Raw genomic sequence first — 26,613 nt, forward strand, 5'->3', positions numbered from 1 at the left:
CCTCTTTTTTTCCTGTGTCCTCTCGTCTCCTGCGGTTGAGGTCGTGCAATAACTGAGTCTTGCGCTGGAGAACAGCTGATCTCGACGTCATCGTTGCACACTCTCCGCTAGCCGCCTCTGGTTAGCGTGGGTGCTAAACACACGCTAAGCCCGATCGGCGGCAGGTCCATGACGTTTGTTGCAGAAGCCAAAAGACACCGTCCTTCGTGCCAGTTGGCGTCCATCCGGCTCTTGACGTTGCACTCGCGCAGCCAACGGATGATCGATAGAGTTGGGCTTGGTTCCGCTAGTCGGATGCACTGGATCGACGTGGATCAAGTGAGAAGTTTATACTGAATTTTTCTGCCTACCGACTGCTTTCTCCACAGGGGCAAGGGTCTTGGATTCTTGAGTCCCCGAGGCCAATACTAACTAGTAGCTACCCTACTCGAGACCAGTCGCGTCCCTCTTGCGGTTAAGGTCAACCGCTGATAAAAAGAACAGGGAAAAGATAGGGGATAGGCAAAAAAATGGCAACTTGGGCATACCCACCATTGCCGCCAGCACGATTGGAGCAGGAGGCAGATGATGCGTTGGTACGCCTCTTTTCCGCTTGGGATTTCCCCCCAAAAATCGGACTATCGAGAATTAGGGCGAGTTACTTACGTGGGATGAATCTTGATTTAGGCAAGAGAGTTGGAATGGCTTTTGCGTTCCTTGCAAGATTCCCTCGCCTCATTGAGGGAAGGTCTTCGTGACTGCGCTGCCCTGTTGGCCCCTAAAGAACCTGGTTCAACATTGGTTCTATCATCTCTACGGTCTGAAAATGTGAAAGGCTTTGTGACGAGAGTTGGAACAAAAATCGTAAAGGGGGTATGTCATCGGCATTTTTTGTTATGAATCCCGACTACGATACCATGGCACCATTGTTGCTAGCTGCAGAACCAAATGAATCCGCTAACCAATATGAATGGGATAGGATGTTCAGCTTCGCCTGAACTCCCTCGCCTCTGTCCGGGGCACGCCTAGCACCCGTGTGTGCTTGTCGAACTCTCCTGGTGCCCCAGAACTTGTGCTTGATCAGCTGGTTTCGGTACGAGACCTGGTAAATCAAAGTCTGGATGTTGTCGATGTTAGTACCTGGACTGGTGACCCGCTCAATGCGAGTTTCATTTTCAGCCAACTGCATCTCCTGCATGAGACCATCACGGAAGCACGCCAGACGCTCAAGGGCGAGGAGGACGGCATGAAAAGCAAATGGTGGGAAACCAGTGCGACTGATAATGTGAGTTATATCTGGCATTTTCAAGCTTAAGTAGTGACGTGCATGTTAATTGTTTTGCTTTTTGAAGATGTTCGACCCTCCGTTGCCACCATCTCTTTCATTTCACCTCTCCATTGCTGATTCGGCTCTTGTGCTGCACCTGAGGACTCTGGAGTCTTGTACGCCTGCACACACACCCACGGCATTTGCAACCGACATTTCTTTGACTGGGTTTAACATACGAGACCGGCTGTTTGGGTCTCGGCATCGCACTCATGATGAGGCCGGTGACGTCTTTGCCTGGAAGGGTGATGAAGTGAGAGTAAGGGAGAAAGTTCGCGTTGAAAGTCAGGACCCAAGCCTGATGTCTGTGATGGCCAAATTAACTGCTCTTCAGCACGAAGTGCAGAAATGGTTGTCTGCCCTGAAAGTTCTTATGGGCAATGACGATGGGGAAACCGAGTCCTGATCTTCCCCATTCTTTACTTTCGTTTCTTGCAAGTCTGTACATATAAACATGGCGATGTAAATATTAATGGCCAAACATACATACCCTTCCATATTAATTTGCTTGGAAATTTTCAATTAACTGTAGATTAATAGTGACAAACTCATAGTTCCTACCAATTTGTTATGTAAGCACTTAAAAATTCATCTACCAATGAGAAACCGCCAATTTCTGATGGACGCATATCTTGGCGAGACTTTTCTTGGACGCTGTCTCGAGTGGCGTTTTGTTCGCGTTCACAATTCTCCATCAATTCTTGCTTGCGGACGTCCAAGGAGCTGAAGATGCTGTCGAGACCCCCAGCATCATCGGCCAGCCGGTCATGTTCTCGTGATATTCTCCGCACGATCTCCCATTCGCAGGCCAGCTCGCGACAGCTCCGCGGCGGAGCTGCGAGCTTCATAACCCAAAAACGCAAACAGACCCTTTCACGACAAGCGTCGCCTGCAACGCCGACTTCATCGATATCAAGAGAATGTATTACTCCGAATCGAGTCCAGCGCTGGCAAGCAGGGAAGAGGCTTGCGTCTACTGCAGCAGCCGCGAACGACACCGTACCGAATGACACGACACCTCAAGCGGACCGAAAAGATGAAATCTACGATTTGATTGATACCATCAATGAAAATGATGAGGAACTGGCTGAGCTTTTGGATGATGCGGATTTACTCCATGATCATCACGGTGTTTTGAATATTGATGGTCACGAGCTCGATCATGCGTTTTCCCAGACAATCGGTCACCGAGACGAAGAAACGTTGGAATCACGGGTGCGAATGGCACGGCAACAATTCGGCGAGATCCTACCCAAGGATCATTTAAACGATGTCGAATTGAAACTATATTCCCGATTATATGGAGAGCCAATTATTCGAGATTTAGACTTGGAAGTCGAACACGAGCAAGACGATGAAAAGGACCCTAACCGGCTTTTCCGCGAAGATGGCGAAGGTGGATGGGAAGAAGTTGAGGTTGAGGAAATAGAGGCACAAGAGGATACTCCGGTGGTTTATGACATGGAACTCGGTCCCCAAGAGGATGAATCCATCGCAATGCAGCGGACAAGGGAAGTGGCCGAACAACTTGGTGGGAAGATCATGCTTGAGCAATTTGAGGACGAAGCCGTGCCAGACTCTGCTCCACGACTACACCCTTTTACAACAGAAGGAAAGTTTTCTACGGACCCTAGCACGGTATTTCTGCCGAAGGACACAGTGACCGGTCCCATCTCTGCCATTTTGTCCAACTTCTCCAATAAGCACGTCGCAGATACCGCTCATCGTTTATTCGGTGGCAGGGGGCTTCCTCATTCCACTACTACGCCACCTCCACGTGCGCAATTGCCCCAGCTTCCGATTCCTTTGGAGGCTACGCAGCGTCATATGGGCGAGATGGAGGCCAATGCGTACATGGCGGCTCTGTACCCTGGAATGTACTCGTCAGTCCTCAGCGTGTTAGTTGAGGTTCGAAAGCGCTTGGGAACTGATTGGATCCGTAGCCTCATTTCACAAGAAAATGGGCCAAATGTCTTGGATGCCGGTAGCGCAGGTGCCGGTATTCTTGCTTGGAGAGATGTTCTCCGTGCGGAATATGAAAACATGGTCCCTGGTCACCCCGAAGGAGCACCTGTTCCTGTGGGTCGATCAACGGTTGTCACTGGATCGGATGCTCTTAAACTTCGTGCCAGTGTCATGTTGGAAAACACGACTTTCCTTCCTCGGCTGCCCGATTATCTTCATACCCGTGAAAAACCAACCTTGGATGACCAAAGAGCTCCTCCCAAGAGAAAGCAGTACGACATTATCATTGCCCCCCATACACTTTTGGGCATTGATGAGGACTATCTTCGGAAGGAATATGTTGAAAATCTGTGGTCTCTCCTCAACCCCAACGGTGGTGTTTTGATTCTGCTTGAAAAGGGACGTCAAAAAGGATTCGAAGCCATTGCTGGTGCTCGTGATATGTTGCTTAAGCGTCATATTTCAAGCCCTGGCTCTACACAGTACGAGGAATTCCTCGAATCGCCGAATGAGGATCGACGTGTCGAGAAAGAACCCGGTATGATCGTTGCCCCTTGCACCAACCACGAAAAGTGCCCAATGTACCATGGCCCAGGACAATCCAAGGGCCGCAAGGATTATTGCCACTTCTCGCAAAGATTCATCAGACCGCCATTCCTTCAACGCATCATGGGGGCCAAAGACCGAAATCATGAAGATGTACAGTTTAGTTATGTCGCTGTTCAGCGCGGAGTAGACCTGCGTGAGCAGCACGGAATCGTGCAAGGCGATAAAGCTACAGAGTCGGCTGCCGCTGGTTACGAAGATCTCCACGATATGACGGCAAATGAAGCGGAATCTGATGCAACAGCTGATGCTGTGAGCGAGGTTCCAGATGCAGAGAACACCCAGAACTTCCATACACTCTCTCTTCCTCGCACCGTCTATCCACCAATGAAGCGACGTGGACACGTCATCTTCGATCTCTGCACACCAGCCGGAAAGATCGAACGCTGGACCGTTCCCCGCTCATGGAGTCGCCAGGCTTACAAGGATGCACGCAAGGCCCAGTGGGGAGACCTGTGGGCTCTCGGTGCGAAGACCCGCATTCCACGAAACCTGACTCTGGGAGATAAGCACGGGGAAGGAAAGAAGGAAAGACTGGCTATGCGCGCAGCTGAAAAGGCGGCAATGGAGGAGGAAGGAGACCCTGATGCACAGGAATCAGAAGAGCGAACCAGCAATCGCCCTAACCTGCCGATTCCGACAAAGAAGAAGGGCCAGACCATTCCTAGTTGGAAGAAGCACGCTGACAAGAAGACGCTCAGACAGGCTTCGAAGAAGTATTATTCTGCTTCCAAATTGACGCAGGATGAATCTTAATTCATATCAACTGTTATAATACATTTTCGGGGGGTAGAAACAGCATTATTGCATGGCGCATTGGGCTTATGATCAGGTATACTTTCGAGTGAAAGTGATCAAACACGGGAACTGGGAATACACGATTGTATTATATTATATTTGTACGATATTTGGACATTATTTGTGGGATATAAAACGCAACATAGATCTCTCTCTTCACTCAATGTTAATATCTCCATTCCCACTTCACAGCATGAAATCAATCAACACATTCGGGTAATTCCGGTAGCGCTATATCCGGATACATGGACTTGAACAAGTCTGTGAAGAGGATAGGTGTGGTTACTGAGAACAGTCGCCCCAGAGAAGTTGCGCAGTAGCTCGGATTTCTTCAGCCATTTCTGTGGCCTGAAATGGTAGCTGCGATAGTATAATGTCGCGACGTACTGTGTGTCTGTCATAGAAAGTCGTTTAAAAAAGCGCATTTGACCATCATGTCGGAGTATTCGTTAGGCGTGATCGTTTTGGATTTTCATCAGTCTTAACATTCCGAACTAGTCGAGATCACAGATAAAGAAGTCGCACATTCCGACATTATCTGCGTCTCTCAAAGACAGTGGTTTCCGGAAAGTCGACCTCCAGAATCGAATTAAACGTAGAGCAATCGGTTACTGAACAGCCATGCTCTTCCTCAACTGGCGCTCTCTCTGTCTACCTTGAAGCTCCAGTCTCTCGACTGCATACTTCAAGCGCTCCTTCTTCTGGACCAATCTTCTTAGTTCTGCCGCCTTCGCAGCAGAACCACCACCTTGTCGATCCCGAAGTGCGCTGCTCTGGGCGCGATTTGAAGCTTGGCGACTTTCATTGGAGCTCATTCTTCCCTCTTGGAGTTCACACTTCGCCTTGAGAGCCTGTTCGCGACGGGAGAGCTTCTCGACATGATTCGTTGCCAAGGATAGAAGATGGGCGATGCTGGGGGTGATTTCATCTAGGAGGGATTGTTGGGCTTCGCGCAAGGTGGGCTCGGGAAGAAGTTCAAAGTGCTGTAGTATATGATGTTAAACAAACCAGAAAATGACATGGGGTGATTGATATCAAATGGCACTTACTCTTGTCGTTTGTAGGACTTTGCAAAGCCGCGGAAAATCACTAATCCCAGCGTCCAGTGTGGAAATCGAAGAATCCAGCAGACCAAGGGATGATTGTAGCGAAGATACGGAGGCTGACAGAGATGAAGCCATTGCGAATTTACCTGCCTCAGAGGGATGAGCTTGGAGATAATTGCAACGAAGGTCTATTGTTGTTATCGTTGTTTACTGGTGGAGGGGCTGCGATGTTAAAGCGGCAAGGGCGGTGTGCCTAAAGCGGCTAGGAATCGGACCTCCGGACAAACCTCGTTGCATCCGCTTCTCCTCGTTGCACCGTCCCAGCAGCATCATCCTCAACTCTTCTCCGCAACCAAGAACTCCGTTTCGAATTGCAAGAGCCGTCATTATGCCTGCCCTCCCCAAGAAGTTCCCCGCCCCCGTGGGTAAGTGATCCTGGGTCTTTGTTGCGTTTTTTGATCGGAATGGAACACGAGAAACTGACAAGATGCCTCATTACAGCCAAGCCCATGGCTCCTTTCTTCGCTGCCGGTATGCAATGAACTATTGACTCCTGATATGAGCTTTTGAAGCGAGACGATTTATTTTGCTTTTCGAATAATGCTCGATCGAAGCTGCTACTGGACATATGGTTCTAATGATGTTGGTTTAGGTGCTGTCATTCTCTACGGTGTCAACTCCCTCGCCAACGCCTTGTCGCAGAGTGAGTAACCCCAAATACGCGAAAAGGAACATGTGTCTGAGCATATTGTTCCAAACCTTCAATCGGTCTCATGTTGAGAGGGCCATTCGGAATCATCACTAACCTCGGTCAACAGCCGCCGAGTTCAAGAACGACCCCCGCAACCCCAACGCTGGCAAGAGCAGCCACTAAATCGATACCAGAATAGTCAGATAGCACCCTGATGGCGGAGGAAATTGGAATGAATGAATGGCCTAGGGTGGCTTGACGCTTGGATCGCTGTTTCGCGTTTGTTTCGAGTTTGCGAGCAGTCACTTTGTACAAGCATATAGACTTTCCGTCATAGGACATATTGACGAATTCAAAGTTGTACCACTATTTCCTGACATGCAGTCTGTTGAGTTTTATCTTTTGATCGGTTTGGTCCTGAGCGAGATATCAAGATACCTATTCCGCCCGAATAGACTCCAACCAGGCTGAACAGTACCCTTTGGCTTTTATTTGACTTGATGCTATGCCATTGATCTACGTATATACCCTCATGAGCTCAAATATCTTGTCGCTGTCTTTACTGTCGGCCCGGTTTCCCCCATAGCCGATAATCAGAAGCACGTAAACTATTCTTTACTGCTTGTTGAATCTGAACAGCAAGGGGCCTAAAATCGTTTGCACAGTATGAGATATTCAGTTTATAAATGCGTAGTAACTCTCATAGCTATAGTCGCTCTGAATAGCAGTCCAGATATTTGCGGCCATTCCGCCCTAGTCTCCTTCGGGAAGGCAATTTTGTCCTCCGCCGCTCCGCCAAACCGCTTCAACAACTGACATCTCCGACCAACACCAGCCAACCCAGTCAACCCAGGCATCATGTCGCACTTCAGATCCAAGAAGCTCGATCTCAGCGGGTTTGTCAATGCCCGTGTGATGCGCGACCACACCAAGCGCAAGGTGTTTGAGCAATACGAGCCCGAACGGTATGAAGTCCTTTGCTTCACGATTCTTGTTGTCACGAATATCCTCAAAGACCCAATGGACTAACACAATTTTATTCGGGAACTATAGCCAGGCTCTGCGCTACATCATCCGCAACACTACTCTCCCCCAGCGTACCCGCGCCCAGGCTCAGCTCCAGCTCTCGCAGATGCACGCCTACACCCGGCCGACGCAGATCAAGAACCGCTGTGTTGCGGGAGGTATAGCCAGGAGTATCTTCCGAGACTTTAGAATTGCCAGAGTGAGTGAGGGAATGGTTCTTTTTGAATATCGGTTTTACTGACGCATGTCTTCCTTTTAGTATCAATTCCGTGAGCAGGCGCTGGCTGGTGAACTTCCCGGTGTGAAGAAGGCGAGTTGGTAAAAGGTCGACTCGACTGGTTATATTAAAGATTTGGCACGTTTGGATCTGCCGGTTTGCACAAAGGCGTTTATTCCCTTTCTTTTGTTCGAGAGCTGTACAATAAATTACGAGGTTTGGTCGATGTATACTACTCAATCGATCCTGAATTCCGCATCTTCTGGTATCAATTGGTAAATATTGGTCTTGATGAATATGGAGAAGTGAGGATAACTTAAAGGAAGTATCAACAAGCGACTCCAAATCATTTTCTTCCATTCATCTAAAGCGCTCTTTTCACCGTTTCCTCAGATGTGACTGGAGACTGGGAAATTCACTAGTCGAGCAGTCGTTTGGCTTGCATTCATCGGAAAGCTGCATCTATCCCTGGCCCTCTCTTTTTCTCTTCAAATACCCAGCTTCCTTTTCTTTTCTTTCTTTCCAGGATTTTTCCCTCCACGTCTAACAAAAACACCGACAAGCCTCAAGACTCAAGACTCAAGATGTTCGTCTTTCGTCGAGAAGATCTCCCTCCTGACGCTGAGTTTCCTGCAAATCTGGAGAAACTAGGGTAAGATAATCATGACAGACAAGAAGAAAGAATCTCAATCTAAGACACAAATACAGATACTTCATCAATGAAAAGGACCAGATCAGAAAGATCTCAGACCCAGAACAGGAATTCCAGTTCAAGATCAACCGCAACGCTCGTTACAACGAAGTGCATCGAGAGATGATGAATAGTACGTTCACTGACCACCAGAAACAACAAAAGAACGGTGACAAAGGATAAGCAACTAACAATCTTGACTAGCATGCATCCGCACCATCGTCTCATCTCGTCTTCAGGATCTCGGCCTGACAACACTACGCCTCCCCCTCTCTTCAACACCCAATGACCCCCATGTCCCAATCTGGGTCTCCCCAAACCTATCCACAGCCTCACGCATCGTGGTCGTTTTTGGTGAACCCAACCAGGATCTGGGCATCTGGGCCTACCGCAGCATCGGTACGCAGGGTATCCACGCAGGCTCAGCCGTCTCCTTTGCAAACGCCGTCTTGGGCCGTAAAAACGGAGGAGACCAAGAAACATCTGGAGACACTGCCCTCGTCCTCGCAAATACAGGCCAGCTAATCTGGAACTGTGGCTCTCGACGCGCCGTCACCCATCCTTCCTGGATTGCTCTCCCGCGTCGTTCGGCGGTTGATCCGCCCATGACCATGTCGCAGCGGAACAAGATCCCCGGTAATGCTAACTGGCAGGAACATGTTGATTGTGTTTTTGATGAGATTCTGGGGGCCCGTGGGAAGCTTGTCAAGGCGGATGCTAAAATCGATATCATCGGTTTGGCAGAAGGTGGACTCGGCGCTATTCGGTACTTGGCTAATGATTGTACGTCCCTCCCCCTCCAATTAAACCCTTAACGCCAAAAAAACAAAAGTAGATATGCAAAATACTAATATCATCACAAAGGGGAAATCTGGCGCCCCTACATATCCGGAATCTGCCTCTCCAACCCCCTCCAATTCACCCACATCGACCTCCTCGATACATCCGCCTCGTCGTTCTCAGCTTTTGTTTCCTCCCGATGCCGCGCGTACGTCCTCTCCGATCGACCACTTGGTATGCCTGTCTCCGGGTTCCGGGAACATGGCTGTAACTGCTATTCGTCTGGCGAGGAGTTGAATATCGAGTGTATCATGGCCAGCGCTTGGGAGAGTATGCTTGAGTGGTTGGGGAAGGTGCATGCTGACCCGGGGTATTGTGAGAAGCAGTTGATGGTTCAGGATGTGGAGGTTGATTTGGAGACGAGTGGGGATGGGCCTAGTTCTTAGTTTCTTTATTTTTATATTATCTGCTTCTGCTATGGTGCTTTGGTGCTATCGGTGCAGATAGAGGGGATGGTTTGATTGCTTTGCAATACTGCATACACTTGATGTTGCGTGGATATGCTGATAGATGATTGATATTGGCTTCATTTGATCACGGTGAATATCTAGAAATAGGATCTAGATATCCAGCATAAACCCAGATTGAAGAATATAGCTAACCCTCAAAATCCACATAATCCCTCCTAATCTCCCTCTTCCACTCTTCCAACGAAATCCCTTTCTCGCCATACGGCACATAACCCTTAGGAATCTTACTCATATTCACCTCATCCCATTTAGGAATATGCAAAAACTCATGATCCTTACCGCACACATTCAGCGGCAGCCATCCATGCTTCAGTTTCTGGTAACACGCCCCGTCGAAGGTGATGTTGATACAATCCTTGCACCACCACATTTCACTAGCTGAGTTCCAGCAGTGGCCGCATTCACCATCACAGATGGCGAATACAGAGGATCGAGGGCGGTTGTCTTCGTAATCCGATTCTGGTTCTGGGGTGTCGGAGTTAGAGTCGGAATCTGTGCTGCTTTCGTCGCCGTCATAGTTGCCGTCCAGGATTGCCTTTGGAGGAGTTAGGATTCGTTTTGGTTTTGTTAGGGGTGGTTCTTCGTCTTCGGCTTCGGCTTCTGTTTCTTCGGTTTCTTCGCTGGCGTTGTCGTCGAAGGGTGTTTCATTTGCTAGGGCTGCCATTGCAACGGCTGCAAAGGCGTTTTTCTCGTCTCCTAGTGGGAGGAATACGAGGAGAAGTCTCCAGTAGGCGAGGTAGTCGTTTTCCTCGTCGTCATCGGAGAGAATCTCCAGTGCCATTTTTACTACGCTCCTCGCGACTTGTTTAGCCCTCAGCACGTCGCCCTGGACGTGGTAGTACCGTGCTAGGTACAGCTTCGCAGGAAAAACCATGTTATTCTCCGCCACCTCACTAGGGAGGATACTCAGGATTCGACCGAGGTATGCATTTGCGGCCTCAGAGTCACGGCCTGCAGCACGCGCTTTACGCAAATACACCGGAGCCAGTTTCACGATGAGACCCGGGAGTGTGGCTTCCAGGTCTAGATAAGAACGGGGAAGGTCTTCCTTTAGTGCTGTTTCCCAGATATCAATGGCTCGTTCTTCGCTGTCGGGGCGCTGGTAGAGAGCATTGGCGTAATGGTAGCGGATGTAGTAAAGGTCGACGAAGGCCTTTGTTTCTGTCGCATATTGTATGGCGCCATCGTATATTCTGACCAGTAGGTCGAATCGGCCTGTTTCGAGGGCGGTTTGAAGGAGGATATCGTGGATGGTTTCCTTCCTGGCCAGGTAAACCAGCATCTGGAAAAGATCTGCCTGGGGAGACTTATCGATCATCTCCAGCATAGCGACGATATCGTCCCATCGGTCTTTACCGCTGTACTGGTCAAATATATTTAGAACCCGGTCGTAGCCGGTAAAGTTAGTTTCAAGGGATTTAGTATGAGACTGCGTAGCCAGGTCAAACTGTTGCGCCGCCCAATACTTTTGTCCCATTTCGAAGAACATTTGCGCGAGTGCCTTTTTGTTGCAAGGCTCCTGCATCCACTTCTTGTTCGCTTGAAGTCGTTCCGTGATTGCCTTTAGGATTCCGATTGCTTCGGTGTTGGAGGCTATTACACGGGCTAGATAGTAAGAAGCGCGCCAGTTGGATGGATTGAGTCTCAGGGCATGTCGACATCTATTTTCTGCATCGCCTGCAAAGGTAAATCCCTCTAAGATGATGGCCATTTGCACCTCCCAGAGCGAATCTTTTGTTTTGATTTTTAGTAGCTCCTCGGAACATGCCTCGATTTCGTGGATTGTTTCCAGGGTTGGGTGGTCGTGCTCGTGGTGTTTCTTGCAAACTCTCTTTGTATGATTTGGGATGCCTTTAATGTGGTCCATCTAGATATATATCAGTGATCTATACGTTTCGGCTTAGACGGTACGCAACCAACCTTGTTCATAAAGCGATATATAAAATAAAAGGCATTCCGGGCCAGGTTCAACTGAGACGGCTCTCGCAACCAATGCACAGCCATTCTCCTCGCAAGGGGCTTGAGCAAGATCTCACCTGGCTGAGGGCTGGCTACCAAATTGGCAATCCACGCTCTACAGGCCTGGTCAGTGATTTTTGAGATAACCGCTGAATCCCGGAACCATCTCAGGATCTCGTTGATAGCATCTTCGCCATCTAGCCAGGCAGAACGAGTCTTCCACCTGAACATGGGTGCTTTTTCCGGGACATCAGTCCAGACCAGAGAGTCGATGGACGGCTCATCTGTGAATAACTGTAAAAGACGAGGTCCCACGGCACTTTTCCACTCCCTATCTGCGAAAGCGAGATCCACCGACGAGAGATGCTGCAGAAGATATCTCACAGAATAGGGATGGAGAAGATCTCGTCTTGAATCCCGTTCCTCGGTTAGGATACGTAAACAAGCAAAAGCGAGCTTGATCTCGGCATTATCCTTGTCATCTTTGCAGATTTGCCCTTCTTTACGACTAAGCTTGTTCTCGAAAAAGGATTCAAAATCAAACTTCTCGTAGACTTCTGGTGGACAGACTGTCGTGAGAAAGTGTCGAATCATTGACACCTCGGTGGGCTGGATTCGTTTTGCACTCTCTGGGCTAAAGCCATCGTTCATACTCCTGCTTCGGTCAGGAATTATCCTGGCCATTTCCAGTGACCGAAAGTCGATATCTCCATCGCTGTCTACTTCAAACAGGGTATATCTGGTTTGGAGTTTGGTATCCAGAGGCAGTAAGGAGAGCTCCCCAGTTTTCAGGTAAAGTACAGAAGCCATCAGTGGGGGTGTAAACCATTCTCTACCGTATATAATCCAGATGATGATTTCATTGATCTCGGCAATTTCCTTAGAGCTACGGATGGTGTTCAGCTTTTCAATCTCTCCGAGGATCTGCTGAGATCTCTCCTTCCCAGCATCTTCAAGGACCTGGTCGATATCCTTAACATAATCCAATGTGTTGATGTGTTTGAGAATAGTGTTGATCTTGAAGTAGTCACCGGTCGTCTTCTCGCAGAGGCTATCACGAATCTTCTTTCGTAAGGCCGGAACACCCAGCCGTTCTGTATCTCTGAGGGCATCGACATCATTCATCCTTGACTCGGTATACAGCTCCACATCAGGACGGTTTTTCGCATTGATGGAGATCTTTGTATAAGATATACCCCTAATGGTAGCCAATTGCTCAAAGACTGCTGGATGGCCCGTCAAGAGGACTCGAACATGTCGGTTCGGGGTGGATACTTGTTGCAAGAATTTAATCATCGGCTCGGTGATGGTGCCCCTGATACCATCAACGATTATATAGAAAGTAGCATCAATATGTGGCAGGTCAGCATTGTTGAATAGCAATCGGCTGGGGATTTCATGGGGATCCAGATCTTTGGCCTCATCACAAATCCCAGCAACTGATTTAAGATACGAGGCATCACTCTGAACAAATTGCCAGACAAATGACTTGGCAATAACATCGAGACTGCCGGTCCTCTTCAGCTCCTCCTTCGGATCACCTTCAAGGAAATAGAAACCCACTAGATTCCTGGGACCGGAACTCTCAGCGCCACTACGGTTTCGAAGATTTCGAATAATGGTAGTAGCCAAGTAGCTCTTGCCAGAGCCCTCCATACCTTCAATGGCAAGGATGGGTGGGGTTCTAGGACGAAACTTTTCCCACGCTGTGTAATCAGGATCGTTAAAGATCCATTGACCAGTGTTCGGGACCACCCATTTTCGATAATTATTGTAGGTGCGCTGCCAATAGGGATCTGGCTCTTTGGTTTTACGGTCAATCTTGTTGTCATCAAAGGCCAGTGTCCGCAGGATGGCTTCTCGTCGCCGTTTGAGGTCGTTCTCTTTGCGCTGGTCGAAGCGGTCCTCCATGAGAACATCCATCTTGCTACTCATGCGACGATTGATGGAGAGAGTCTCGCGGGTGTTAGAGAGGGTTTCGGAGGTAAAGTCGAATATTTGTGCAGTGACCAGACGACCCTCTTGATCGACCAGACCCTCCATCATCCCAAGCAAATCATTAATGTCATTATCGTTGAGGAAGAAGATCTTGGAGAAGACAAAGAGCTTCCTTCGCGTGGAATTTCGGAGCTTGATGGTTCTGTCGCATATTTCAACGAAGAGCTGCAAATGTTGACAGGCGACCTTGGACAGTTGGGCGTCCATGCCTCCGTGAATATAGTATTCCAAACGGCCGAGATACTGGACACATTTGCTTAGTAGACCCGCGAGGCTATCGAAGACGCCCTCGTAGCCCTGCCATGCCCGAATGACAAAGCTCAAGGCATTATAACAGAGTTCTGATGGAGGAAAGGCCTGATCAGTTAGCTCAGTAGGCACTGAGATCGGACTGGGTCACTTACCTCGGAGGAAAGACGAGCGAGGAAACCCCCGCAAGTCTTGATGAACTTGAGGGTGCTGTGAAAGGTGGAACGAATGGCGGCATATTTCTGGTCGGAGTGACGCTGGGCCTTTTGGGCCTGGTCGAGCTGGAGGAGGACTTGGTCGATGGAGAGATTGGGCTGCAGGACGCTGGGATCACCACCGGCCAGTTGGATGACACGGGCTTGCACCTGGGACCAGATGGCAGCGATTTCGTTGGCGTTTGCGATGGGGGCTGTCATTTTAATATTCCATGCTCTATAGGATAGGATATCATGGTTCTTCTTACTGTGATTTGGAGAATATGGGATGCTTTAAGAGGGCTACTGGGGATTTGATCATCATACAGTAAGGCTGAGTTGGCATGCATTGCGGTCAAACGATAGCCAAGGATGGATATATCATATTTTTAAAATTATATTATATTCATATTCATATTCATTGTTAAGAGTTGACCAAGAGTCGACCAAGAGATGAAGTCCAAGTAGGACAGAAATAGAGTAGAAATAAAGATGGTTCTGCAGTGACGATGATTCGACCAGCGTCTAGTGGCCGGCCGGGTTCAGGGATCGAGAATAACACGGAGTTTTAAGAGTCACGACGGTTATAATTAGTTCTGATCGAGTAAGCAAAGATGCAGTTTAGTTACGATCGAGTAACAAAATCGAGTAATCCAGAATGCAGGCGAGGTCCGATTCTTCTGGCCGGAAGCGCCCGACTGATTTTTTTTTTTTTTTTTTCACCGATTTGCCTCTGAGGGGGATTGAGTTGGGAATGAGAGAGAGAGAGAGAAGAGAAGATGAAGAAAGGGAAGGATTATAGACACAATTGTAGAAATTCAATTAATTTGACAATTCTCATTCAGTGAATAGAATGAATCTGGAATACAGGATAGAATAAATAGAATAATCATCGAGTAAATCCATCGAGTAAATTAATCAAATTAATCACTATCAACTCCGACTTCCGATCGCTCTATTTATTCCCCCCAGATTCTTTCTTATCGGCTTCTTCTTCTTCCTCCTGGTAAGCCTTGTTTCGCCTTCTTTCTCCTTCTCTTCTTTCTTTGCTTTTTTTTTCCCCTTCGTCTTTTCATCTTTTCATCTTATCTTCATCTTCTTTCTCTTCTTCTCTTCTATCCTTGTCGCGGAATCCTCTTCCGGTGACGATCCCCTTATCTCACACTCTCTCTTATCGTGACTCCATTCACAATGTCCGCCCCCTCTATCGCTGTCGTCGCCTCTTCGCGTGCCGTCGTTTCGGGTCGTCTCACTTCTGCCACCATTGTCATCTCTCGTCTCACTGGCAAGATCACCGCTATCTTCGACTCCGTCATCCCCGCTGACGATTTCCCCGTGGGCACTCTATACACCGACTATTCCCCGCATGTTCTCCTCCCTGGTCTGGTCGATGCCCATGTCCATCTCAATGAGCCTGGCCGGACAGAATGGGAGGGTTTCTATACTGGAACCCAGGCTGCGGCCTTTGGTGGTGTCACCACCGTCATGGATATGCCCTTGAATGCCATCCCTCCCACTACCACCGTCGCTGGCTTCAAGGAGAAGATCCAAGCTGCCGAGGGTAAATGCTGGGTCGATGTCGGCTTCTATGGGGGTATCATCCCTGGAAATGCCTCCGAGCTCAAGCCTCTCGTTCAGCATGGTGTCCGTGGCTTCAAGGGCTTCCTCATCGACAGTGGGGTAATTTTCCCTCATCCTATATCCCTTTCCTTGTCTCTTAATGCTGATTGATCAGGTGGACGAATTCCCCGCTGTAAGCTCGGAAGATATCAAGAAGGCCATGGCTGAGCTGGCTGACCAGCCCACCACCCTCATGTTCCATGCTGAGATGGAGCCTCCCACAACTGCATCGGCAGACGATTCCGCCCCGGAAGGTCCTGCCGAGGCGTATTCTACCTTCCTGGCATCCCGGCCCTCTGCCTTTGAGACCTGTGCCGTTGAGGAGATCCTGTCCCTAGCTCATTTAGCTCCCAAACTCCCCTTGCACATCGTCCACTTGTCTGCCATGGAGGCTATCCCGTTGCTGCGCAAGGCCCGTGCCAACGGCGTCCCCATCACTGCCGAAACGTGCTTCCACTACCTGTCCCTGGCCGCCGAGGAGATCCGCGATGGTGACACCCGTCACAAGTGCTGCCCTCCAATCCGCTCCCAGAACAACCAAGACCAACTTTGGGCTGAGCTGGAGCGTCACACCGAAGATGGTGTCATCCAAACGGTCGTTTCGGACCATTCCCCCTGCACCCCGGATCTCAAACTCTTGCCCTCGCACCTTGCTGCCGAGATCCCCAAGGATAGCAAAGCTGCAGAAAACGAAGGCAGTTTCTTCTCTGCCTGGGGTGGTATCTCCTCTGTCGGATTGGGTCTTCCGATCCTCTGGTCAGAGCTCAGTCGTCGCAAGGGCCTCACCTCCGCCCCGGATGACGCCAACACCAAACGTGCCCTGCAGGATATCGTCCGTTTGTGCTGCACCAACACCGCCGCCCAGGTCGGTCTGGAGCGCCAAAAGGGTGACCTCGTCGTTGGCTTCGATGCCGACATTTGCGTCTTCGATGACTCCGCCGAATGGACCGTCGAGCCTAGCACCATGCTCTTCCGAAACAAGTGCTCTCCATACCAAGGCCGTACCCTCCGTGGTATGGTCCGGGAAACTTGGCTGCGTGGTGAAAAGGTGTTTAGCCGAGATGGCGGGTTCAGCGACAAGAGCCCTTCGGGCCATCTCCTGTTGGAGAAGCGGGAACGGGTTTGATATCAACCTTCCTATTTGACCTCCCTTGTTTCTCTCCGTTTTTGGAACGTTGACCGGGCTTGACAGTCTGATGACAACATGAGACAACATAACAAGAAAACGACATACAACAAAGACTTTGACGACATGACTGCTTTTGATATGACCACTAATGACTTGCAGCATATCAGCTAGATTAATGTTTACACGAGCGACGGTGTAGATTTTTGCATCTTTTAGAGAAATACCATATGTTTTGGTTTTGTTCATTTCGACCCTTCCATTGTATTTTGTAGTTGATTCACATCTCAGACAAAGTCTGATATTCTGTCATTCTCATCTGAGCACGTTATCATACAAGCTGGATCATCAAGATCCGCAGTTAGAATCTCCGGAAATCAATCCGGGGGTTCACATGTATACCGACACACGGCAACTTACTGACTCCCATCCTGTTCTCCCTTCTCCTTCTCTCTTTCTTCCCATCTTTCTCTCACTCTCCTCCTCACTCCCCCATTCGCTCCTTTACCCCAAATCTCCTCTTGATCCCCACCAGGGATCTTAACCTCTTGTGTCGTGCCATTCTTCCCTCTCACCTCCTCACTCCCAACCACAACCTTCCGCTCCTTCATCTTCTTCTCCCGGCCCCGCGCCAACTCAACCTTCCTCAGATACGCCGCGTAGAGAAACACCTCCGCGACCCCAACTACCAACGCCACAACAAACGACACCAACACCTTCACCGGCTCCGACGCACCCCGTCTATTTTTCGACCCCCACGCCGATAAAACCGACGAAGTGAAAAACTCAGGAGTTTGGAAACTCGTCAGAGCCCAGTAGACGCTGAACCCGGTTATAACGACGGAGAGGAAGATGTTGAGGACGAGCGACGGGGTGAGTGGGTCGGCGTATTCGGGTTCGCTGGTTTCCGGGCTCGAGGTCGATGTCGTGAATATCGGTGAGGGGGCTTGGGTGGATGATGTGGAAGGTGTCATGAGGCGGTTGTAGGCGTCTGCTTCGGCGGCGGCGAGGAGGCGGGCTTTTGAGGCGAGATATTCTGGGGACTGTTATATGTCAGTTTAGGCGATAGGTAAATTTATCAGGCATGTGGGTGATGGGTAATGGTAATATCGCGTAGATTGTAGATGACGTACAGGTTCAGGTTTCTTCGGCGGAGGAGGAACGTAAACCTTGGTCCCCTTGAGCAACGAGTTCAAGCTCCAGCTGCCATCGTTTTTCTGTGCAGTATGCAGATACTGCGCCAGTCGAATCAACTGATCGTGCGAAATGGGTGAGTTCAAATCCAGCGAGTCAGGAAAATTGAGATCCTTGCGACACGAGGATGGGATGGACTCGATTGCGGAGAGGATGCGGGTGGTGGTGATGAGCAGGACCATTTTGATTTCGGCCGTATTATTATTAATGTAAGTTCAAGAGATATCATAAATTCATATTGAGTGGACTGTAAATATATTACCCAAGTCGAGGATGCATCCCGGTGGTGTGTGAAGATGAACGATGATGAAATCAATAAATATGCTCGGCCAGCCAAACCAACACCTCCGACTGGAAGCCTTTCCCAAAGAAGCAACCAAGCTCTCCCCCACACCTCTTCATCGCCATCCAAAGCCCAAATCCAATCCCTCTCAATCATCCTTCCTCCCTCTCTTTCTCTCCCCCTCATTCCCTTTTCCCCTTGACATTTCCTAGCAAGAGCCATATCCTCCGGCTCCCGCCTCCTCCAACAATGGCAGACAAAAAACCCGCAAAGTAAGTCGCCGAAAATTAAAAGAAATTTATCTATTATGCCACTCCCCGTCATGCCCCTCTATCACCTATCCCGCAAATTATACTGCCACGAAGACTAACGTCGCCCAACAAAAAAAAAAGGACAGTAACAACACAAACAAACCCCCGCGGTATTCCCGTCGCTCCTTTCGTCGACAATGTCGCCGACTACGTCGCCTCCCGCGACGATGTCGAACCCACCCTCCGCTCGTTCCAGGAGATGATCTCCAAATACCAGTTCATGGAGGTTAACAGCCAACGGCGCGGACAGGGTCTGCGTGAGAAGATCCCGGATATCAAAAAGACTTTGGAAATGGTTCGATTCTTGAAAGTACAGAAAGAGGTACATATTTCCCCCACTTTTATTTGTTCATGAACGAGACAGCATACTAACTTGACCGTCGGGGGAAAAACAGTCTTCTTCCAGTTTGGAAACCAACTTTGAATTAAATGACACTCTCTACGCCCGTGCTACCATTTCCCCCACCGACACAGAGGAAGTCTACCTTTGGCTAGGTGCTAATGTCATGCTGGCTTACCCCATCGACGAGGCCGAGACCATGTTACAGGATAAGCTCTCCGCGGCGGAATTGAGTCTGTCAAACTGCGAGGAGGATTTGGAGTTTTTGAGAGAACAGATTACGGTATGTGCCCTATCATCTAGGATTGCGATAATCGTTCTCGTACATCTGCTAACATTAATTCTAGACACTAGAAGTCGCTACCGCTCGTGTCTACAACTGGGATGTGGTGCAGCGGCGCAAAGATAAGGCCGACGGGAAAGGTGGAGATGATTAGAATCAAAATAAGAGACCGGGTGGTTGAAATGATATCATGCTTGTATGTACTTGTTGAATGGTTTCTCATAGATTATACTCTAAATTACTCGTTTCTCCCATCTCCTCTGTTTGGAAAACAAACAAGATATATGCTATACACTGGTTGGTAAATATAAAGAGAAAATCCCCATTCAATTAGGTAGTTATATCTGATAAGACATTTCATAGTATGTACCTCAACGCCAGAATCCGTATATCTTCGTCTATCATTAAAACCATAACTCAAAAGTCTTGTATATAGCTCTCAAGTGTCAACCCCCATCCAGACCAGAAAGAAGAAAAAAAGAATGCATCATCACAAAACGAAAAAAAGCTGTCCATTCATTATTCATCAATCCCTGGACATCGCTGGACAATAGTCAATCGAGTCCAAGGATCTTATGTAGATTGACCTGAGACTCTCTGCTCAATCTGCATGCACAAAAAGATAAGACGATGCTCTTGAAATAAAGAACCTGTGAAAGCGGAGAGAGAAAATGTAGATGTCATAGAATCGTTAGGCATAACCAAGATGTATGGATATGCAATTATAAGATGACTTGACGGCGTCCTGTCCGCCAGGGTAGCAAGTTCTAACGGCGAACCGATTCAATCCCTAGCCCAGATTCGGGAGAACCAGACTTTCGATCAGGTATCATATCAACTTCAGATACCGCTCTGCTTCGCACACGCTTGGAAATGTCAATATCGGTATCGTCACCCACAAAGGTCCACTCCTCAATATCGTCATCATCGGGCTCTTGGCCACCGGAAACTTTGGCCGAGGGTGTCGGTGAGAATGGCGTTGAAGAGGCAATCGAACGCTGTCGGGCGAGCGTTTTGGCATATTCAAGGTCACGGTAAATCGCCTGGATTGCAGTTCCCACACCATCTTCCTATAATGATATATTAGCAACCCATATCAAACGTGTTTGGCGCTGCAAGGTGTTACTTACATTCCGGATCTGTTCGCCCAGCTCATGGGCCTTCGTGATCATTCGTTGGCTATGAGTAGCCTCCCAGAGTGCCCGCGAGAATACGCTCACGTTGAGCTTTTTCATGCAAATCCCTACCCCCAAATCTTCAACCCGAGTTCCAAAGAAGAACTGGTCACCGAAGAAAGGCTTGATGATGGTTGGTACCCCTGCACGTAAGCTTGCTCCGGTGGTTCCAGCTCCCCCATGGTGGGCTGCAGCGTCGATTTGAGAGAACAACCAGTCGTGCGGCGCAGATTGAATCTGAATGATTTCAGGTGGTAACGGAATCTCCGTCTTAGTACTGGCGGGATCACCAAGACGATCCGACCAGCCTTTGGAGAGAATACAGCGAACGTCGGCTTTCTGGACAGACTCCACTACTGTCCTTGTCAAAGCGGATGGGTCTGACACAACGATAGAACCAAATCCAATGTACACGATCTTCTTCCCATCCTCTCGAGCACGCTTGATAAAGTTGGCCAGCTCTGCTGGGGGTGTCCAATCCGATCCCTCACTGAGGAACCAGTAGCCAGTAATCCGGATCCAGTCCGGGTAGTCTAGGGGCGGGGGAACCACTGATGGTGAATAGTTGTACAAGAATGGAACCTTATTCGGTTGCATCTTATCCAACGTGGTCGCCTTCAATCCAAGTTCATTCTTTCTCCATCGGTTTACTTGCCCTGCAATTGCCTTCCAGAAGACATTGTCAAACATAACGTATGTGATGTAGTTATAGGCACCACCCATTTTATGCTCTGGAACGGCAAAAGCATGGGGGTATGCCCGCGTTCTTGACCATGGCATTGTGAAGCCACGGAAGTAGGGGATTCTGAGTGCCTCGGCGATGTGAATGCCCGCCATTGCACTGGGAGATTCAATCAAAAGATCGCTGTCCTGGCAGCTTCGCCATGCAGAGGACAAAAGATCGTCGATCCAGCCTCGAAATTTCAGAGATGCTTCCTTGAGGAAGGAGTATGTGAACATCCCATTTTCCACGCAGATCCGCATCAGTTCTGCAGGATCACCATCCACCGGTGCGAAATCAATACCGTGCTTTCTCACCCAAGGCCCAAACTCTGCGTGTGTGGCGATTTTGGGTCTATGGCCTTCTGCAATCAGTCCCTTGCATAGAGCAATGTACGGCTGCACATCTCCTCGAGAACCGATTGTAAGACAGGTAATCCTCATTGACTCCGTGGGTTTGAAGTTGATAATTGAAGCGCGAGGATCATCGAAAATAGGGTGGATCTCAGACGACTCGTTAAGTTCTGTATCGTTCTCGTCACCCTGTCGGGCTTCCTGCAGCATGCGGTGCTCTGCTTGAGCTGCTTCGGAGTCATCTTTCCCTTGTTCCGTGAGCATGCCAGATTCGACCAGAAACTTCATGGATTCGAGGTTTTGGTGCAGTGTAACGGCACAATCATCTCGGGCATCAGACATATTGAACTCGAAGAACAACTCCTCGTGGCCCCGGATTATGACAACGAGTCCATGGTAGCCAAACCTGAAGCCTTTTTCTTTGTCCACATTTTCAATGTCCTTGAGTGGGAGAATCATCTTTGTACGAGTCCCTGGGATGAGACTGCGGAAACACAGTTTTCGTTGACTGACATAGATCTTTCCGTAAAGCGGAAGCACACGATGCAAGTGTGCGTAATAGGTAGCCTGAAGTTTCTCCGTAGGTGGCAAGGCAAAGTGAGCGCGGAAACGATCGCCATAATTGCAGCCATCTTCTTTGTCTTCAGGGTCAACGTCCTGATCCTCTGACAGTATACCTTCGGTCTCCCCGTAATGCCTTCGGCCACCAGCCCACATTCCAGAGACCTTTTCAATATAACCCATTGACTCAGTTGCCAGAAGGCTGCTCATCTTTCTCGATCGGCTCGTCAGATATCCTGCGAGGCCAGCGGCACGCTGGAGAGGATAGGCGCCCGCTTTAACAATCTCATTCAGGGTCGGTCCAGACGAGTAGACTTTGGAACTGTCTTGGGCATCATGATCAGACTCGCTGATGGGGTACTCTGTATCTTGTTGGCCATTTTTCACGATATCCCTAGTCGTCATAGACCGAGCTGTATCATCCGAATATCGGCGGCCAGTGCCCTCACTTTCAGAAGGTCGCCTTCGCAAAGTATGAATGGTGGGGGACTGAAATACATCGCTTCGGTTTAGGATTTGGCTAGCAGATTCGGTAGTTTCTGTCATCGACTGCCATGCAGCCGAGGACTCGGTTCCTTGCTCAAGAGAGTTTACAAATGAATCCGAGTCCTGATGCCTTGGAGGTGGGGATTTGCGAATCATGTCGTGTCCAAGGCTCAGGTTGCTTGCACTGGCGCTTCTCCTTCGATTGGTACTGGTTTCACTGTCTCGAAGTCGACTCAGGCCACTGGTGATTGACCACCTATTCCGTGCGTCTCGAGTGCGACCAGAGTGAGCCGTATCTGGCTTAGAAGATAAAGTCTGGGAAGAGCGCTGTGTAGGCATATCGTTGATGAGGCCTTTCAAGAAGTTGAAGGCGTCTTGACCAGAGTTAAAGAATGAGAAGAAGTACTATAATAATCAGTGGCGAGCAGATGTATAAATTTGATGAAAACATACCTCGTCAATCGCAAAGGTCTCGCCACTCTCCATCACGCGAATCTTGAATGTTTCTGAAAAATCAACCATAGGACTTTCCTCTATGTCTATTATATTATCGATGGGGAAGGATATCTTGACGCTGTCACCCTCATTGTGAGTTCGAAAGATAACCTTTTGTAAAGCCTTAACCCATTCTTTTGCGCTCGCAGAGCTATCCGCTCGAAAAAGGTATGTCCGCTGATCCGTGGTGACTTGAAAGTCTCGAACTTCTTTGGTTTTGTCCTTTTGCTCGGCTAGTGACGCAGATATCCCGTACCGCAGATCGACATGGCCGCTGGGAAAGTATAGGTTCGATTGATCCGCATAGTAAGAAAGAACATCACCTTTCAGCGAGAACCAATAGCGGTTGTACTTTGGGTTCTTTCGACCACGTTTGTGGAGATACCCAGACTTGATAGCCACAGTGGACTTCTTGGGAAGATAGGCGTAGAAGCAGATATGCCCCTCCGTGATATACATATAGCCCTGCAAAAGCATACTCTGTAGTAGGGAGCAAGCGTATTCGACGAGGACCTTCTCCGGCTTGTCAAAGCCAAACATTTCCATCAGTCTAGTTGAAAGGGCTGGTGCGGATTCTTGTTGGGATTCCTTGTCGGTACTCTCTTCTTCTGTCGAAGGTGAAGAATCCTCTTTTGGAGTTTCCTTAGTATCAAACTGAGCACGCGCTTCAACCATTCGACTGAGCACGGGAGCTGCCCGGGGTGTCAGACTTCGAGGCCGTCTGGAAGGAGTGGCCTGCAGTAATTCATCGTTTGCCGATGGTCTCGTCTGGATGGTCGACTTAGCACCTTGACCATTCTTGAAGCCAAATTTTGGGAGCGGCCGCAGGAACTTGTGATCTGATATGGTCCGATGATGACGACGGCCTCGTTCTTCCGAGCTGCTTTCCAATTTCTTCTCCGCTCGCGCAGACCCCTTACCCCCCTTTGATGATTCTCTTTGTGTATTATCCTCTGTTTCTCCATCACTCTCACTCGATTCGTCAAAGCGCGCGTGGAAGTCGGATCTGGAGCCAACTGCTGCAATCATAGAGAATATCGACTGTTGCATGTACTGGAAATGGCCATCTCGAGGCCCAACACCGCCGGGCGGGGCACTGAAATCAACCTGATCGTCATCGTGGTCGTCCTTGAGTCGCTCAGGCAGGGTATTGGGAAGCATGCGGCTGGTGGTCATCGACTTTCTGCTTGAGCTGAGTCTACGATCCACCCGCCGTTTTGCATCGTCTATAAGGGGTCGCATATTCGACAGGAATGTATAAATTGGTAAGGCGAAAACAATGTGGAAACTGCGGAGATTCTCCAAAAGAACTGGTGTTGAGATCTAAGAGTCGATCTGGACTAGTGCAGGTGACAGTCACAAGCCGGTGTGAATCACTTTCTACAAACAAGGGAGAGGCAAACGACTCGAATGTGTCACGATGGAAAGGAACTGCCAGAGAGCAAACTGTGGTAAGGGCAGATGACCACATAAATCAGCTCAGCTGTCACCTACGTCAGAGGAATGGAGAGAATGGGCAAATGAAAGAAGGGGGTATATTTACGATGAATGTTGGATCTTCAGAGGCTCCAACTGATAAGCGCCGTCACGGCTCAAATGATAGTAGGATATCGGATAGAACGGGGCGGGTATCAAAACGGCATCAACAGGGAACCATGAACCATCGCTAAGAAGAAGACAAGAGCATGATGCTAGAAGAGACGACTGGAGGATAAAAAACGAAAGAATTTGAAGCGGTCGAGCAACGTGCGTTGTTGAATGACTGCAAGAAACGAGAGACGCAGCGAATCTGGCGTCACTCGCCGGTATCAGCTGTTCGGCTGGGCAGCATCTGGCCAATCAGCGGGGCAGCATGTGATGGGCGTTGCGATCTTGGCCAATCACATGCCGAATTTGAGAGCTCTCTGGCTTATGTCATCTCAGCCTTGGACGGGATTCTCGTTGAACTGTAATTACAGCACAGTTATTTGTAAGTTAACACCAGTAAGGGATGCTGAGCTGGAGTCTAATGCTTGATAAAGGAAACTATCTACGAAGACTTTCATAAAGGGGTAGCTATCCTCCTGAACCAAGTGTGGTGACACTACTTTGTTGAGTGAGGACCCATGCCGCCAGGCGGCTTAGTGGCTGCGCTTATTTGGTTGATCGACACGATATCCTGGTGGGCCTCTTCATGATTCATTTGAGGTCGTACGGATAGATAGAGGGTAGCACAAATTGGAAACTGGCCGATATTGTTGACAGGGCCAGGATAGTTGAAAGACTGACAGATGAAGGAGAATCTACAATGGCTAGCTCTTACTGGCCAGCTACCTCAGACCGTCCTAAGGCTTGCAGACAAAAGGAGCAGTAGATACTCAAACAGATCTAATCCATATCTCAGGTATAACATTTACAAACGGCATGATAATAAAGAAACCCAGCTAGACCAATGCATGTATCAAATGCCATGATATCAACTTTTATAAACCAATAGAAAAGAGACCTTTCATCCACAAACCCCGAACTCAGTTCAGGCCTTTTCTGCCTTCTTTCGTTTCTTCTCATCCCGGCTTTTGCTCGATTTCTTGGACTTCTTTTCATCCACCTCCTCCTGGGACGATGTTTGCTTCTTGGACTTCTTCCGGGGCAGCGCAGCTGGTTGATTCCCGTCTCCCTCCTGGTGCTTCCGCTTCCGCTCGTCTTTCTCCTTGCTGGATCCTTTAGGGACCTTGAACGTGGGTTCCTCTGCTTCTGATTCCTCCGAGCTAGAGCCAAGTGTCTCTACTGGGCCCTGTCCACTTCCCACAGGTCGGAAGCGCATCTTCAGATGCTTGGGCTGTTTCCTCGGGGGCTTGGCGTAGTCTTCTGCTGACAGTGGTTTGTCTTCATTTCGAAGTGTTTCCGGGAGACTGATCAACTCCTGCACATGGTAGCTCTGTACATCGCCGGCCGGGGCATTGTAGTAGGTTTGGGTCTTTGAGTCGTAGAGAAGAAGCTTCTTGCCGCCATCTGCTTGGCCCAGATTTTCCGCGGGGATGCCGTAGTTCACACCGTTGTGCTTCAGCACTGGTTCACCCTGCATAACCTTGGCCAACGAGACCTCCTTGACTTTCGAGAGGGGGAGAAATGCGGGGGCCGTGATGTGGAGAACTTGTTTGCCGCGGAGGTTGGAGAGGATAGAGGAGGTATTCGACGATGGAGCAGACTGCTTCTTCACAGATTTGAATCCGGTTGGCGGTTTGAAAGCTGGCGCGGGGAAAGCGACAGAAGACCTTGTATAGCGAGTTAGTTACTGCAGCCAATAATTGCAAAGCAAAGACCTCACTTCTTGGCAGGCTTCGAGTCTTTCTTTCCATTGTCCTCCTCTGAGCTCTCACTCTCACTTTCACTGGAGCCACTCGATCCCGATCCTTCTTCCTCTGATCCCGAGCTCGACGACTCTTCCGCTTCGCGCTTCGTTTCCTCCACTCCCTCCATGGGCTCGGGGGAAGTCGATCTGCTGGACGAACTGTCCTCAGACTCTGGTGTAGGCTGCTTAGTCGATTTGCGTGCCATTGTGTTCTGTCAAGGAAGCGCAAGAGTGCGCGTTCGGAGGTGGTGTAAAAAAAGAAGAGAAAAAAAGTTGCC

The 26,613-nt window shown here is 49.2% G+C and overlaps 11 protein-coding genes across 11 annotated transcripts; 6 read left to right on the forward strand and 5 right to left on the reverse strand.

The window, feature by feature from the left end:
• Positions 1-509: 509 nt before the first annotated feature.
• On the forward strand, positions 510-4,633 carry ASPWEDRAFT_49122 (tRNA methyltransferase RSM22; the record flags this gene model as incomplete). The annotated part of the gene is made up of 5 exons (XM_040837216.1): positions 510-575; positions 667-852; positions 959-1,264; positions 1,332-1,577; positions 2,252-4,633. The coding sequence occupies 5 exons, from the start codon at positions 510-512 to the stop codon at positions 4,631-4,633; spliced, it is 3,186 nt and encodes a 1,061-aa protein (XP_040692725.1).
• Positions 4,634-4,958: 325 nt separating this feature from the next.
• ASPWEDRAFT_353529 (DASH complex subunit SPC19) lies at positions 4,959-5,907 on the reverse strand. The gene is made up of 2 exons (XM_040834213.1): positions 5,725-5,907; positions 4,959-5,658 (listed from the first exon to the last, which is right to left on the reverse strand). The coding sequence occupies exons 1-2, from the start codon at positions 5,854-5,856 to the stop codon at positions 5,284-5,286; spliced, it is 507 nt and encodes a 168-aa protein (XP_040692726.1). The 5' UTR covers positions 5,857-5,907; the 3' UTR covers positions 4,959-5,283.
• A 202-nt stretch (positions 5,908-6,109) lies between these two features.
• ASPWEDRAFT_168917 (F1F0 ATP synthase subunit i) lies at positions 6,110-6,595 on the forward strand (the record flags this gene model as incomplete). The annotated part of the gene is made up of 4 exons (XM_040830370.1): positions 6,110-6,146; positions 6,223-6,252; positions 6,374-6,424; positions 6,540-6,595. 4 exons carry the CDS (start codon positions 6,110-6,112, stop codon positions 6,593-6,595), a joined length of 174 nt encoding a protein of 57 aa, XP_040692727.1.
• Positions 6,596-7,270: 675 nt separating this feature from the next.
• On the forward strand, positions 7,271-7,912 carry ASPWEDRAFT_128062 (mitochondrial 37S ribosomal protein uS14m; the record flags this gene model as incomplete). Its single annotated transcript, XM_040829236.1, has 3 exons — positions 7,271-7,377; positions 7,466-7,637; positions 7,698-7,912. 3 exons carry the CDS (start codon positions 7,271-7,273, stop codon positions 7,758-7,760), a joined length of 342 nt encoding a protein of 113 aa, XP_040692728.1. The 3' UTR covers positions 7,761-7,912.
• A 327-nt stretch (positions 7,913-8,239) lies between these two features.
• ASPWEDRAFT_103510 (uncharacterized protein) lies at positions 8,240-9,572 on the forward strand (the record flags this gene model as incomplete). The annotated part of the gene is made up of 4 exons (XM_040827568.1): positions 8,240-8,307; positions 8,364-8,479; positions 8,551-9,129; positions 9,211-9,572. 4 exons carry the CDS (start codon positions 8,240-8,242, stop codon positions 9,570-9,572), a joined length of 1,125 nt encoding a protein of 374 aa, XP_040692729.1.
• Positions 9,573-9,783: 211 nt separating this feature from the next.
• Positions 9,784-14,278, reverse strand: ASPWEDRAFT_24918 (uncharacterized protein; the record flags this gene model as incomplete). The annotated part of the gene is made up of 3 exons (XM_040832675.1): positions 9,784-11,523; positions 11,577-13,970; positions 14,018-14,278. 3 exons carry the CDS (start codon positions 14,276-14,278, stop codon positions 9,784-9,786), a joined length of 4,395 nt encoding a protein of 1,464 aa, XP_040692730.1.
• A 969-nt stretch (positions 14,279-15,247) lies between these two features.
• On the forward strand, positions 15,248-16,802 carry ASPWEDRAFT_104588 (allantoinase alX; the record flags this gene model as incomplete). Its single annotated transcript, XM_040827660.1, has 2 exons — positions 15,248-15,736; positions 15,792-16,802. The coding sequence occupies 2 exons, from the start codon at positions 15,248-15,250 to the stop codon at positions 16,800-16,802; spliced, it is 1,500 nt and encodes a 499-aa protein (XP_040692731.1).
• A 208-nt stretch (positions 16,803-17,010) lies between these two features.
• ASPWEDRAFT_353485 (TMEM199/VMA12 family protein) lies at positions 17,011-18,411 on the reverse strand. Its single transcript, XM_040834211.1, has 3 exons — positions 17,936-18,411; positions 17,399-17,845; positions 17,011-17,365 (listed from the first exon to the last, which is right to left on the reverse strand). Exons 1-3 carry the CDS (start codon positions 18,176-18,178, stop codon positions 17,219-17,221), a joined length of 837 nt encoding a protein of 278 aa, XP_040692732.1. The 5' UTR covers positions 18,179-18,411; the 3' UTR covers positions 17,011-17,218.
• A 92-nt stretch (positions 18,412-18,503) lies between these two features.
• ASPWEDRAFT_36774 (tubulin-binding prefolding complex subunit PAC10) lies at positions 18,504-19,720 on the forward strand. The gene is made up of 4 exons (XM_040834541.1): positions 18,504-18,551; positions 18,672-18,912; positions 18,986-19,213; positions 19,278-19,720. The coding sequence occupies exons 1-4, from the start codon at positions 18,529-18,531 to the stop codon at positions 19,365-19,367; spliced, it is 582 nt and encodes a 193-aa protein (XP_040692733.1). The 5' UTR covers positions 18,504-18,528; the 3' UTR covers positions 19,368-19,720.
• A 260-nt stretch (positions 19,721-19,980) lies between these two features.
• On the reverse strand, positions 19,981-24,246 carry atg26 (UDP-glucose:sterol glycosyltransferase; the record flags this gene model as incomplete). The annotated part of the gene is made up of 3 exons (XM_040832676.1): positions 19,981-20,283; positions 20,344-22,914; positions 22,963-24,246. 3 exons carry the CDS (start codon positions 24,244-24,246, stop codon positions 19,981-19,983), a joined length of 4,158 nt encoding a protein of 1,385 aa, XP_040692734.1.
• Positions 24,247-25,516: 1,270 nt separating this feature from the next.
• On the reverse strand, positions 25,517-26,541 carry ASPWEDRAFT_104597 (DNA-directed RNA polymerase I subunit RPA34; the record flags this gene model as incomplete). The annotated part of the gene is made up of 2 exons (XM_040827662.1): positions 25,517-26,258; positions 26,312-26,541. The coding sequence occupies 2 exons, from the start codon at positions 26,539-26,541 to the stop codon at positions 25,517-25,519; spliced, it is 972 nt and encodes a 323-aa protein (XP_040692735.1).
• Between the last annotated feature and the right edge of the window lie 72 nt (positions 26,542-26,613).

This window comes from Aspergillus wentii (assembly GCF_001890725.1).
Source record: "Aspergillus wentii DTO 134E9 unplaced genomic scaffold ASPWEscaffold_2, whole genome shotgun sequence".
Lineage (NCBI taxonomy): Eukaryota > Fungi > Ascomycota > Eurotiomycetes > Eurotiales > Aspergillaceae > Aspergillus > Aspergillus wentii.

Coding starts and splice junctions, on each gene's coding strand:
- ASPWEDRAFT_353529 (XM_040834213.1), bottom strand. CDS start 5,856: ATGGCTTCATCTCTGTCAGCCTCCGTATCTTCGCTACAATCATCCCTT. Junction 5,659..5,724: donor AAGTCCTACAAACGACAAGA/GTAAGTGCCATT, acceptor CATATACTACAG/CACTTTGAACTTCTTCCCGA.
- ASPWEDRAFT_353485 (XM_040834211.1), bottom strand. CDS start 18,178: ATGGTCCTGCTCATCACCACCACCCGCATCCTCTCCGCAATCGAGTCC. Junction 17,846..17,935: donor CGCCGAAGAAACCTGAACCT/GTACGTCATCTA, acceptor GACATATAACAG/TCCCCAGAATATCTCGCCTC. Junction 17,366..17,398: donor AGAAGATGAAGGAGCGGAAG/GTTGTGGTTGGG, acceptor GTGAGAGGGAAG/AATGGCACGACACAAGAGGT.
- ASPWEDRAFT_36774 (XM_040834541.1), top strand. CDS start 18,529: ATGGCAGACAAAAAACCCGCAAA. Junction 18,552..18,671: donor GCAGACAAAAAACCCGCAAA/GTAAGTCGCCGA, acceptor CAAAAAAAAAAG/GACAGTAACAACACAAACAA. Junction 19,214..19,277: donor TTTTGAGAGAACAGATTACG/GTATGTGCCCTA, acceptor CATTAATTCTAG/ACACTAGAAGTCGCTACCGC.